The sequence below is a fragment of the Lagenorhynchus albirostris genome, chromosome 4, assembly GCF_949774975.1.
Source record: "Lagenorhynchus albirostris chromosome 4, mLagAlb1.1, whole genome shotgun sequence".
Lineage (NCBI taxonomy): Eukaryota > Metazoa > Chordata > Mammalia > Artiodactyla > Delphinidae > Lagenorhynchus > Lagenorhynchus albirostris.
This window is the reverse complement of record NC_083098.1, coordinates 143695186-143708753: the sequence shown is the minus strand read 5'-3', so window position 1 is coordinate 143708753 and position 13568 is coordinate 143695186. Positions and strand designations below refer to the sequence as shown.

The window sequence follows — 13568 nt, the reverse complement described above, 5'->3', positions numbered from 1 at the left end:
GGATAGCTTGATGAGCTTTGTATGTATTAATGAAGCAGAAACATTCAGAAATCAATGAAAACGCAGCCAAGATACAAACTTTCCCTTAAGTTTCTTACATAAATTCTGGCAGGAAGAGTAGACAATGGGGAAGTCTGCTTAATATAGTCTATATTATTTCCATTATAAAACTTGAAAAATATGAACACTGGTTTTTAGAAATCACTTACTATACATTATAAGGTGAGAGAAGAGAAAAAAACTATAGGATTTCCTCAAAACTTTCAATGTGTAACAAAATGAAATGAGAAACTTTTATGTATGTGGTACTTACTCTCTCAATCTCATGACATTTCTTAAGTGCTTCACCAAATTTATTCATTGCCTTATAAGCTTGGGCACATTCTGTCTGGAACCACATGCATTGCATTTCATTTAAATTCTCAACCGCTGATGTTCCTTCCTATATGAAAAGCACACACACTCAAAGACAATTTCTTATCAAATACATTATTCCACCATAGGATTTAAAAAGGAAAGATGGTCAATTGATTTGAATTCTTTCAAAATAATTTTCTAATTTTTTAAACCATTCTCAGGGTAAGAGGGAATAGTTAATATGTGAAAGAAATTAGAATTGTATTTCTAAAGGTGTACACATACACCCTTGTAAATGATTAATCAAAAGGTCTACATAATTGGGGATGGAAAGTAACATAAGAAACAGAACAGTAACACACGGCAGATGTTCAATTAGTATTAGTTCCCTTCGCCCTTAAAAATTTCAACTGAACATACATCAATATAAATCAGAGTTTAAAAACCCACTGTACAACCATATTTAAAAAATGATGTTCTATACTAATATTGATTTCAGTTTTTTCTGATAAGGCAATTCAATTAAAATCCTGTGTTGATATTAAAAATATCAGACGTAAATTTTGAAAAATAAACAAGGTATACAAGTATGAACTATTTATTCACAAGCAAGAAAACTAGCTGTACAAACCCTTGTAAACTTCGAGCACATTTCTTCAGCCTCTTTTATCAGATTGGCTTTTAGCATGTATTTTGCACACTTGGAGTTGATAAATCTGTCTGCTGTGTCCAAGGCCTGGGCCTCATCCATCCACCTCGCAGCTTCTTTAATATTCCCAGCATGCTAATAATAACAGGGTACAAAAGCAAAATAAACCAGTCAGAGTATGCTAATTTTACTATGCAAGTAATTAGTTTCCTGTTCATAAATAACTAAAACACAAATGGAAGAAACAGTAATCTTCTGTCTCTTACAACCCTAATCAACGTAGATGCATACATTCTACAGAAATATAAGTTCTGATACCTTTCTGGCGATGCAGAATATAAGCTCTCTGATAGTAAAGATTTGTTTTAAAAATTTTGTCTACTGTTATAACCTCATTGACTACACACTACAACAGTGCCTGGCACATAGTGAATACTCAAATAATCATTGAATCAAAGAATAGATAATAATCAAAATCTTTAAGCCAGAACAACAAAGTTTACTGTAAAGGTCATAAAAGGCAAACGGATGGTCAAATTTCTACTCCAAAAGAACCATGGAAACATTACAATTAGGACCACTGGTGGACATTCCACAATGATCCTCATTCTACTTTGTCTAACTAGTCCATTTGGGAAGGTCACAAAACTAATGAGCCTTACTTGGCTTTAAAAAAGTGCTTTTAAAACATTACTTGGGGGACTTCCTCATGGTGCAGTGGTTAAGAATCCACCTGCCAATGCAGGGGACACGGGTTCAAGCCCTGGTCTGGGAAGATCCCACATGCTGCGGAGCAACTAAGCCTGTGCACCACAACTACCAAGCCTGTGCTCTAGAGCCCGTGAGCCACAACTACTGAGCCCACGTGCCACAACTACTGAAGCCCATGCGCCTAGAGCCCAGGCTCCGCAGCAAGAGAAACCACCGCAATGAGAAGCCTGTGCACCGCAACAAAGAGTAGCCCCTGCTTGGCGCAACTAGAGAAAGCCCACACACAGCAACAAAGACCCAACGCAGCCAAAAATAAATTAATTAATTTCAAAAAAAAAAATACTTAATTTCATAATTTTTTGGTAAATGAATTATTGGTTTACAATCTCTTCCCCAAGAGCTTTTATTACTAAATTATATTTGTATTAAGATAGTAAAGCGGCAACTTTAAGATGATTTTTCTCAAGCAAGACCCAGGAGTTGAAACGGCAAAGAGCTAATACGTAGAATTCATAGTAGACATCTTCAGTTTCGTTTTAAGATTACCAGATACTGATATATATGATCTTACAGAAATGTTAATAGAAACAAACATTTCGCAGCAAATGTAATTATTTATTATCTATAGTCTTGCTACTTAAAACCAAGAAAATAACCAGGTATGTGTATGAACAACCATATATATGAATGACCATACGTATATATGTATACTTGTTTGTGCATAAACAGATATAGATGGGTGAGCAAATGAGCATGACCATGACAAGTCTCAAAGTAATCAGACTGAGAAATGGACTATATTTGCTGCTCCATGTTTTGCGAGCTATCAAATATGCCATTCCTCTCACCGCATTCAGACTCTACAGCATGTGTTTTCTTAATTTGTGTTTCACTGCCTCATGACAAAAGAGGAGAAAAGATTTTTACCTTATAGATTTTAGCTTTCACAAGAAAGAGTTCTATCAACGTGGGTGTACTTTCAATAGCGGTATTTATGTACCCCAGAGCAACAGACGGCTGCCCAGTCCTGTCGTAGTGCTGTGCCAAGTAGTACTGGACCCAAAGTAACGTGGTTGGCGGTTCTTCCTTCCCATCGTCTTTGAAAAGTGGGGGGGCGGGGGAGGAAAGAAAGCAAGCTTAGTCATTAGAGATATTAGTAACAGACTAGCCACCGCAAAGTGGCTCTATCTTTATTAACAAGGGAAGCAGCTCAAACCATGTGATTTATGCATCTAGTTATGCAACTAGCTCTAACCCTATAAAATCTTTGGAAGGGACCACACTTTCTGCTCTGTATCATTATAGCTCCTAGCACAATGCCTTGCATAGTAATAACTTCATATAGTTAACATGGCAGATGAATGAGATCAAAGCTATAACAAATTACCTAAAAAGAAAACTGAGGGGAGGGAGGGGAAGGGGAGGGTTCGGGGGGAGAGGACACGACAAGTTGTACTAGAACTACGAGTATACTGATCAGGATGTTATGTATGAGGGAAAAAAAATAAATAAATAAAGAGAAAATTTCCATTAATGTGACGGTAAAAAAAGAAAAAGAAAGAAGAAAGGCATGACTGCTCAATTGGGTTTCTAGCTAATGTACCAAACTATACATAAATATACTTGTGATGTGGTTATTTTGAATTTTGGTGATTATAAGATTCTTAACATATTTTAATATTATTCTGAATATGCAACAATGCATAATTTAGGTTAAATAAAAATTATACCCAAAAAATGAGATGAGTAAAAATACTTATTCTGTATTTTAGTTCATAATTTTATTTTTATATACTCACAAGAAAGTGTGCAAGTTAAATATACAACCCACACATTAAAAAATGATTTTTTAATACAAATTTCTAAAATCTAAGAACTGTTATTTGCTTTCAAAGAAAGCAACAGAGTGCTTATTTTTATCCTAGTAGAAGTAGGATGGCTCAGTGGACAAACAATAGGAGTGGAACTCACCAACTCCCGTTCTGATAGATCTGCAACTAAAGTGCTGCATATTCTTGGGCATGTCATTGAACCTCTTCCACATTTGTAAAATATGTAGGAAAATGCTGATAATCAAAGGAACATCATGATGATTAACCGATGAAACCATGGTAACGCCTTCTAAAAAGTACTATTTAAATTCATCTGAGATCTAGAAACAGTGATCAACTCAATAGCAATAAGCACCCCAGGTCCCATACTGGGCTTTCCCACTGTAGGAAACAGGGCTCCTTGGGAAAAACAACTGATTACACGTCTGCTGTGGGCAGTATACAAGGTGAGCTAGAATATTTTGTCATACCAAACTGCAAGGAAGCTATCAACTACTATCCTAGTATGTGAAGGTTTAAACCATTTGAAACTGCAAATATGGTTAAAGTCATGAATTCATAATAAAACCTTTAAAACAAGTATTGGCCATCTTTGAAGAATGCTACTAAACCAATTCATTATTTTGAAAACTGGTAAAGAACAAAAAAGTAGGCTAGGCAGGGGAGAAAAAGCAGCATTTATCTTGCTTTTTCTATACAAACTGAAATACTGCATAAGCAGATGACAGTATCTCTTTAAGATAATAAAAAAATGAATGGTAGAATATCACTAGCTTGTAATTCTTAACAGTTCTTAACATATGAAACAAATACTTCATGCCTCTTGATCAAAGAACACACCACCATCTTGAAATAATCTTGCTCATCCCTTTGTCTTTAAAACAAAAAGGAACAAAAAAAAATCAAATCAAATCTCATCAAACCTGCAGTCAGACCTTTCCGTGAGAAGTTTCCATAATGATGGAAATGTTCTGGATCTGCCCTGTCTAATAGGGCAGGCATTCGATTTGCAGTAGCTATTGAGCAGTGCTTGAAATGTGGCTAGTACAACTAATTAAATTTTTTATTTAATTAAAAACATTTTAATAGCCGCATGTGGCTAATGGCTACCATACTAGACAGCACAGCTGTGCATCCAACTACCAATTTGTAACAAATCCAGAGGACAGAGAAATAACATGTTAAGCAACACGATATGGGTATATTCAGCAAAATCCATACTATAGAAAAACTCAAGGGAAAAAAACTAACTTCTTTAATAAATAAATTGCAGGAAGAAAGAGGGAAAACCTACAGATTTATAAAAAAGGGTTAAGAGACATATCAAACAAACTCAAAGTATAGATTTCACCTGGATCTTCATTCAAACAAACTTCAAAAACAAAGAGAAAAAATGGTATTTCCAAGATACCTGGAAATGTAAGCATGGACTTTTTTCTTTGATATTAAGAAAGTATTAATGTTCAAGTATGGTGACGCTATTATGGTTATAATCTTTAGAATACTGAAATATTCATGGATGAAATGATGTGATGTTTGGGATCTGTTTTAGAATAACATGGGAGTAAGGGAAGTAGGTAAGAATACAGATGAAATAAGTTTGGCCATGAGGTAAAAACTACTGAAGTTGAGTGGCGGGTAAATGGAGTGTCATCATACTATTACATCTAGCTTTGCAGGTGTTTTAAATTTTACATAAAATTTTCTTCAATAAGCTACTGTTATTATCTTCTTACCAATGTACATTTCACACAATGTGTACATTAATGCACCTTCATCTTAAAGGGAAAAAAAGTTTAAATATACTAAGCTTACTGACTAAATAATGAACAATACTGACCTTCTGATCAAGAATTTCGCAACATATTAAGATTTTCAAGATTTTTTTAAAACATAAAACTTGAGCACTTACCACTGGGGTTAAATAACCGGCAGCTTTTTAGAGATGTTTCATAACCTACTACTAATTCTTCTATGATTGCCACCTGGAGTACAAACACACAAGCACACTTTAATAAAAATAAATAAATATATAGTTACTATGCTTGTGCAAAATGTGTTATTTACTACTAGAGGGCTAAATAAACATTCCGATTCCCCCCTCCACCTCTCTCTCTCTCTCTCTCTCTCTCTCTCCCTCTCATACACACACACACACCTTTTTATAAATCTCTTAACCTATGGATAAAAATTTAAAACCATACATTTATGAAGGTGTGTTTTAAGGCAAAACTTTCCAAAAAACTTACTGGCAACTCCTTTCCCTGCTATAAAATAAAGCATCAAGCTGAACTAGAAATCAGGAAAAGGATGGACAGAAAGAGGTAGTGTTAGGGATGATTTTTATCTTGGTTCATTGTTACCTCAATTCACATAAACAACACAGTTAACATTTGCACTTTAGGAATCAAGAATTAAATACTGTGTAAAAAAGAGAAATTCCACAAGCATATGACAGCATCCACTCTCGATTTCATCACCGTGGGGAAAGCATCAGTAACAGAGAAACATGGCACCGTAGGTGGGTTTCTGAGATCCAGGAGAGTGAGTGGCTGTCCCAGTTCTGGTCTCTCCTGAGTCATGACTGTACTACTTACTCCTGGCTTCGTAAGAGATCTGTGAATACTTTTCATTTATTAATTCCCTTCTTTGCTTAATCCATCTATAATGAATTTGTTACTACAGAAGCTCTCTTAAATGACCTCAACTTAACTGACTCAACAGGTTAACACCAGCTCTCTCCATCACCTCAGAAAATTGTGAGGACTGAATGGCCACAGCTAGGTTATTCTGCTGCGCCCATGTTCTTCTCCCACAAGGTGAGCTACATGCTTACTAAGAGGTTTGTTTTCCCAAACCTGTTTGAATTAGTTGCATTCATTATCATCATTGCAGAATTTAATTCAATATTATGTAAACTTAAGAAATGAGAACAAAAAGAAAGAACTGCTTCTATTAAGTCAAATACCATGGAAAGACTCACAGACAAATTAGACATTTTTTACCAATTTAGGTTTAAAAAGATAACCATAAAGGGAAAACTCGTAACAATATATATGATTCTACAATCAAGATTGCTTCACAAGCATCACGTTCTCACTGTACCAAAACTAGAAGTAAAATACCATATTCTATCAATGTGATTTAATCAAGGGGGAAAAAAGGTGAAACAGTCATCAATAAAGCCCATATCTTGGACCTTTCAACAAAAGACTGTCAGAATAAGTGCCCTTTATATGCTTTAGGTTTAAATGTTTAGCACATTTAATCTTTCCCACCTTTAAGGTGTTTTTTTTTAAACCCAGCCAACATGTCTGATGCCACTGTACTTATAAACAAAATAATCTAAATCAGGATTAAAACACCCTTGGGACTTCCCTGGTGGTCCAGTGGATAAGAATCCACGCTTCCACTGCAGGGGGCATGGGTTCGATCCCTGGTTGGGGAACCAAGATATCCCACGCCATGCAGTGCGGCCAAAGAAAAAAGATTAAAACACCCTTTAACCAGCGTTTTGAATGTTGTAATACGTAGCTGAAAGAGTAAGCTGACTTACTGGGACAGCAAACAAACTCTTCTGACAGCATTTTTTTTCTACCAAATAAAAAGGAGAAAGATTACTAAGCTTCAACTTAGTTCAAAAAAAAAAAAAATTACTTCTGGGTTTCCCCATGATCAGGAATTAGAGAAAATATTGAAGAAATCACTACCTTACCAACTTTTCATCCCTGTACCGACTCATTAAAAAGTACATATCAGAAACAAAAGACAGAACAAATAAGCAGTAATTTATTCAGCTAGAGAGCAGAGGATGAAAAGGAAATGAGGCACAGAAGCATTTAAACTGCAAGCTAGGAAGACTGTTAGCAGATTCACACTGTGTACACTATGTGCACAGGTAGCCAAGAACCAATTATTCCAAATACTGAGCAAAGAAATGACAGTCAAAACACAAAACCAAACCAAACCATTGTATTTTGCTTTACCTTTTCTTTATCTTTGTATAGAGACCTCAAAGTATTGAAGACTGGTGGACAACCCTTGCTGAAGTTCATCCTTAGGAACTTATCCAAACATTCTTTAAACTTCTCACCTTGGAAGAAGAAAATCCTGTTGACTTACATGTACCCAGACAACTCTAAAAATGCATACATTAAAACCTTAACATGCATACTCATATATTTAAAACCAAGGAAAGATACTGTATATCATCACACCATTTTCATTCCTTCACAATTATTCTCACCTACCAGATAAAAAGTTTAACGGCAGTCTTCTTGGCACCAATCCCCTGGGATACTTAGTCCAGGCCTCCTCATAAATTTTTAGTCGTTCTAACATATTAGCTGCAAATCAAAACAAAAATTATTTTTCATATGTAATTAAAACATATTTTTCTAGAAAATTACAAATTTCTGAAAATATATAAAAATTACCATATTAAACAGAAAATTTGAACATGGGAAAAATTATTCATAATCTAACCACCTAAATATATCAACAATCATTTTAGAATACTTCTAATATTTTCATATTTTAATCTATAATCATATAAAATACATAATTTTCCTTATCCTGCTCTGCTTTAGGTGGCCTTTCAAAATCTGCCTGCTCTACTGTAGTTCCAAGAAAGGCTCGGTTATTAAGTTTCCACCTACGGCTTCTCCAGTATTCTTTTCCGCCTCTCCTCTAACTCCTCTCCTTTGATTTATCTTGGAGCTTCTGGATTTATCCTCTATCTTTCATTTCTCCATATTTCTTTTATATTTTCTTTTACTCTCAGGTAAGAACTTTCCTTGTTCAATCTTTCACGTCACTAATTTTCCTCAGCTGTGGCCCCTTATATTTAATCTATTAAGATTTTCATGTCACATCAAGAAGTATGTTTCTCATTTCCCAGATTCCTAACAGGCACTTTCTCTTAACTGTGCATATTTCATTGCCTCTCTTCATCTTAGGCTTCTCTACGATCTCTACTCTCCCTTTGGCTGGCACTGATGATTACCTTTCCAATGCTGGTGTTACTACAGAGGATGACATTCTTTGTACAAGGTTTCTTTCACATTTATCAATGTACCAGGAATAGTTCACTATCAGTCTTGTGGGAAACTTCGCTTCAAATTAGATCATCCTGGCTAAAGACTCTGCCTTTTTGTAGATGACATGTTTCTGGGTTTGTCCTCACAAGCAGGTCCTATTCATGGGAGAGAATGGTTGGGGAGAAGAGTGTCTCTGGACCAAGTTTATTTGAGTCCTTCTTCCCACATAGGAAACAGTGCTTCCCTTTCAGCTTGGCAACATTCACTTGCCCCTGGCAGGCCACTCTGCTATAGCCACAGGTTATCACAGAAGTCTTTCCTTTGGGGAGACATCTCCATTTCTACTTTTCCCTTTCACGTTTCTGATGCTGCTATGCATTTGTAAATTTTTCAAACTTGTTTCTAAAATTATTTTCACAACTCTTTCTTTGAATTTGTAGTAGAAGAGAGGTTTCAGAAAACACTTAGTCTACCATATTAAATGGAAGTTCACAAATGTACTTCTATATTCAGATTTTGAACCAATTCTTTATTTTAATTAGTTTTTCTCCTGTTAACCTTTCTCTTTTTAAAATATTTATTTATTTATTTAGGCTGTGCCAGGTCTTAGTTGAGGCACACGGGATCTTCATTGAGGCATGTTTAGTTGTAGCACGCGGACTTCTTAGTTGTGGCATGCATGTAGCATCTAGTTCCCCGAACAGGGATTGAACCCGGGCCCCCTGCATTGGGAGCGCACAGTCTTACCCACTGGACCAGCAAGGAAGTCCCTGAACCAATTCTTAACCAGTTCTTCTAGTTATGATTTTCACTGAGTTAACACAATATATATTAACAAAAGAAGCAATTAAAACTTAGAGAGTAAGTTTTAACCAATGCTACCTGGCTTGAGTGCCTTTTCCAAGCCTTTGTAATAGGCCCAGTTTTCAGGATTTCTCTCTTGTAATCCTCTGTAAACATCAGCTGCATCTTCCAAACGACATAATTGCAACAGAAGTTCCCCTGATAAAAAACAAATTAAGTATCTTCTGATTGTAACTTTAAGTTTTCCCCAAACTTTCTCTTAAAACCTCTTCAATATTGGGAAGTGGGTAGATTTGGTATCCTCCTGAGTTCTCAATTCCCTTCAACAAGACTATTTACCATGTTACTTTATTGTCCCTCCTTTTTGAAAGTTCATGTGTAGAAATGCCATCCTCTTCACATCCTCAATTTATTCAGGTATTTTTCTAACTCCAGGCTACTCTCTCAAGGTCACTGAACACAGTCACCAAGCCATCATCTACTACTCAAGTATTCCTGACAACGTATGGACAATTTCAAAATCCAAATTAATGCCCCAATCCAATACCCTAACCTTATGATGCCCTAATCAACTAAGAAACGATTGTGCTCTAGCAGCCCATAAGCATGGCCACATTGTCTCTCTTCCCACTACTGTTTTTTCTCTCTTCCAACTACCAAATATGCATCTTGCTTTAAACTTAACTATCTTGACTTTCTTCTTCTTGTCTCACTAATCCAACCCTCCAACCCTAGAGGAAAACCGTTCCCTTTTCTTCACGCCTTTCAGCAACCTGTAGGCTCACTGCTTGTCTTCTCTGGGTTGCATGACCAATCTCATCCCTGAATGACATTAGCAGCCCCAAATATGAAAACTAATCTCAAAACCTAGGCTCCCTCATTTACCAATTTTAAGGCCTGGATCACCCCGACTGCTTGCTTGCTGTACACCTTCGCATAAAAGAAGTCAGCAGATGAATGGACTGAGGCACTGGTTTCACTAGAAATATATGAGCTCCAAACTCACACAAGCCTCAAACGCTACTCGGGAATCCTTTTCCCTACCTTAATGGGCTCCCATTCACCAAACGTATTATTTTCAAACCAGGACTTCACCCTTGCACCCTTTCTATTATCAGATAATAAAAATGAACACTTACTGAGAGTGAAAGTGACTTTTAAATGTTTCACTTGCATTACTTAATTCAATTCTCAAAGCTCTATGAGATAGGTTACTATTATTTGTGTCATTGTAAAGCAGAGAACATAAGTAAACTTGTCAAGCGTCTTTCAGATAGTTAACTGTTAAGAGTCAGGATCTGAACCCAAGCAATTTGGCTAAATGAGCCCATATTCTTAATGTTTATACCCTCAGTGGTTCTCAACCAGGTGCATTTTTGCCATCCATGAGACATTTAGCAAGATCTGGAGACATTTTTGGTGTCACAGTAAGGGGAGCAGGTGCTATGGTATCCGATAGGTAGAAGCTACCAATGCTGCTAAACATTACGCAACATACAGGAAACTTCCACCTCCAACACCTTGGTCCCAAAATGTCAACAGCGCCAAAGTTAACGGTCAGCTCTACACTAACCAAAAGCCTACTTCACTAAAAACATAAATAATATTCTGCAACTTTTCTCCCCTATGCTACACCCATCCACATTTCCTTCCCGTAATCTTTACCCACCTTTCCCTTGTAGAAGAAACTGATGGTATAAGAATTAACAATGAAACTTTCTGCCTAACTATGCCCACTCACCCACGCCAGGAAATTCCTAAATTATCCTGACTACCCACCACTAACATCAATGCCTTTTATTACTGGAATATCCGACGATTGATGACTCTACTCTTAGTTCCCTTCTATTCTCTTTATATACCCTGTCCCCAATACCTGATTCACTGGAAATATCAAAACATATTATGTGGAACGAACTGATGGCTCTGTTTCCTATTTCACTGAGAAAATGGAAGCAACTAGAAGAGAACTCCCAAATACCCACTACATCGACACACCTGCTTGCCCATACACTCTACCATCTCTCATTACTGGGGATGAACTATTCATTCTGCTATCTAAGCCCAACCTTTCAACTTACCCACTAGATCACACACCCTCTACTGTACTGCATACTCTGTCTCATTATCCAGTGAGCATAAGCAAATGCTGTACAAATCTTCTTTTGATCCTATAACCCATTCCATCCACCACTACCCTATAGGTGTTTCCTATACAGCAAAACTACTTGTATGCATCAAGTATGCTATCTTCATTCATAGCATATCTTCATTATGCTATCTTCAATTCCTCTACTTAAATCTCATTTAAATCTACTTGATCTGTTTGGGCTTTTACTACCCTCCTTCCAAATGTTCAGAATGTTTTTTTGTTAAGGTCATCAGTAACTTCCAAACTGCTAAATCCACGGGTCAATTCTGAGTCCTCAGCTTGAGCTGTCATTCTTCCTCACTAAGAAAGTTATAAAAATAATAAAACAAAACAATGTACTTAAGAGTATTTTGAACAATGTCACATATTTCCATAAAGAAACTGAGGCTCAAGTCTTGCCCCTCATCATTTAGCTGGTTAGTAGCCAATGAAGGAATTCAAACTAGTTTTCTCAACCTCGTGATCTTTCCAGTAAGTCAGAAACCTCCTCCTTTATAACTAACAGACTGCTAAGGGATGATCAACTCAAGTGCGAGAGGGCTGTCTTGGGTCTACAGCTCACAAATGAGCTCCAGACGCCTTAGACTTCCCTTCTTTTCTTGCCAGCAGCATTATCCTCTGCTGAAAAGTTCATCAAGCAAATGGTGGCTATACCCACTCCGCACACAGATACCACACTTTCTAGTGTTCAACTTCAAGGGAAGCCAAAGAAATCTGAAACCAACGAACTTCAGTTGCCTGGTGTCACAAAGGTAAAGGAATATTTCAGATGGCAATTCTTAGGATGTACTCATATTCTCAATTACTTGTTATTTTTCTTTCACTTTCCATAATCAGTTCCTCAACTTTTAAAACTACAAAGACTCCTTCTCAACCCTCTAATAAACGGCAGAACCGGAGATCTTTATTTAAGGATCTACCCATCCTCCTACCCTAATCCACACATATAAAGCCGAATCTCTGGTTTCAATTCATGTTCTATGTTCAGAGAGACATTCAGATAAACCATAAAGAACCCTAGGAATGTCCCATAAGCACTTTAGTAAAGACTGATTTATCAATATATATTACTGACAATAAAGAAATGTGTTGTACACATCCAGTTTTGCCAATAAGCAGTTTCTAAGAAAATCCTCTGTCTCATAAAATTGAGCAATTGCCTCCAGTGTCTTAATCAAACTCTACAGTATTGTCAGATCAAAGATACTTAAAGAGAAAATATTGTACTGAGTCACTTCATTCAATGATTTATTGTTCACAATTTTTTTCCCTATAACAATATCCATTGTTTGAATGTGTATTTTCCCACATTACAAATTATTCAAAGTGCATGAGTAAGAAATAGATTTTGACATCAAATCAAGAAGTTGTGTTATATGCAACTATCAGTAGCAACTAGATTTTTCAGTTTTGCTCTTTGTCATAATTAAATACCAGAATAAATTACTCTTTAAAAAAAATACCTTTGGTTTCTTCTACAGCAAGTTTATCACAAATCTGCTTCTCATAGGTACAAAGATGTTCCAGAGCTTCTCTATAGAGACCTGCTTCCCGAAGAACTTGATTCTGATATAAAAGGAGTTCACTATATTCATAATCCACTTTATCAGGGGATGTCTATATATGGATATAAGGAATACTAACAGTAAGAATTTTGTTTTCATATTAGAAAATTGTTCACACACTCAAATACATATAAAAAGTCAAAGGATAATATATGATGAACAAAATTCATTTTTTAAAATTCCTAAATATCTTTCTAGGGAGCAACTAAGTAAATAATGTCAATATTAACTTATAACCCACTGAATAAAATAATCCATTAAGTCCTTACATATAATAAATAAATAGGGTAGAAAGGAAAGCTCTTACTTAAGAATAGAATGTCAAATAAATCTAGAAGGAATAAGACAGAAAAATCACCATTTTGAAACTATCATAGGAACAGTTGACTCAGGCAAGAATCATAATCAATGAATGCTAAAACTAGTGGTGAAAGTTTGATGAGGAACAAGACTATTCAT

The 13568-nt window shown here is 36.0% G+C and overlaps 1 protein-coding gene across 7 annotated transcripts in view; it reads right to left on the bottom strand.

Moving 5' to 3' along the window:
- NAA15 (N-alpha-acetyltransferase 15, NatA auxiliary subunit) overlaps positions 1-13568 on the bottom strand; it is a 75502-nt gene that overhangs the window by 26557 nt on the left and 35377 nt on the right. For 3 of the 7 annotated variants that reach the window (XM_060148740.1, XM_060148739.1, XM_060148743.1), the window contains 8 exons: positions 13008-13161; positions 9471-9590; positions 7800-7895; positions 7536-7642; positions 5462-5558; positions 2645-2814; positions 989-1141; positions 314-442 (listed from right to left, as the gene is read on the bottom strand). In XM_060148740.1, the coding sequence (XP_060004723.1) occupies positions 314-442; positions 989-1141; positions 2645-2814; positions 5462-5558; positions 7536-7642; positions 7800-7895; positions 9471-9590; positions 13008-13161 (1026 nt within the window). Of the gene's footprint in view, positions 1-313; positions 443-988; positions 1142-2644; positions 2815-3688; positions 3784-5461; positions 5559-7535; positions 7643-7799; positions 7896-9470; positions 9591-13007; positions 13162-13568 lie in introns of those variants that run through there. The other 4 variants (XM_060148741.1, XM_060148742.1, XR_009540421.1 and 1 more) reach the window with 3 other exon arrangements.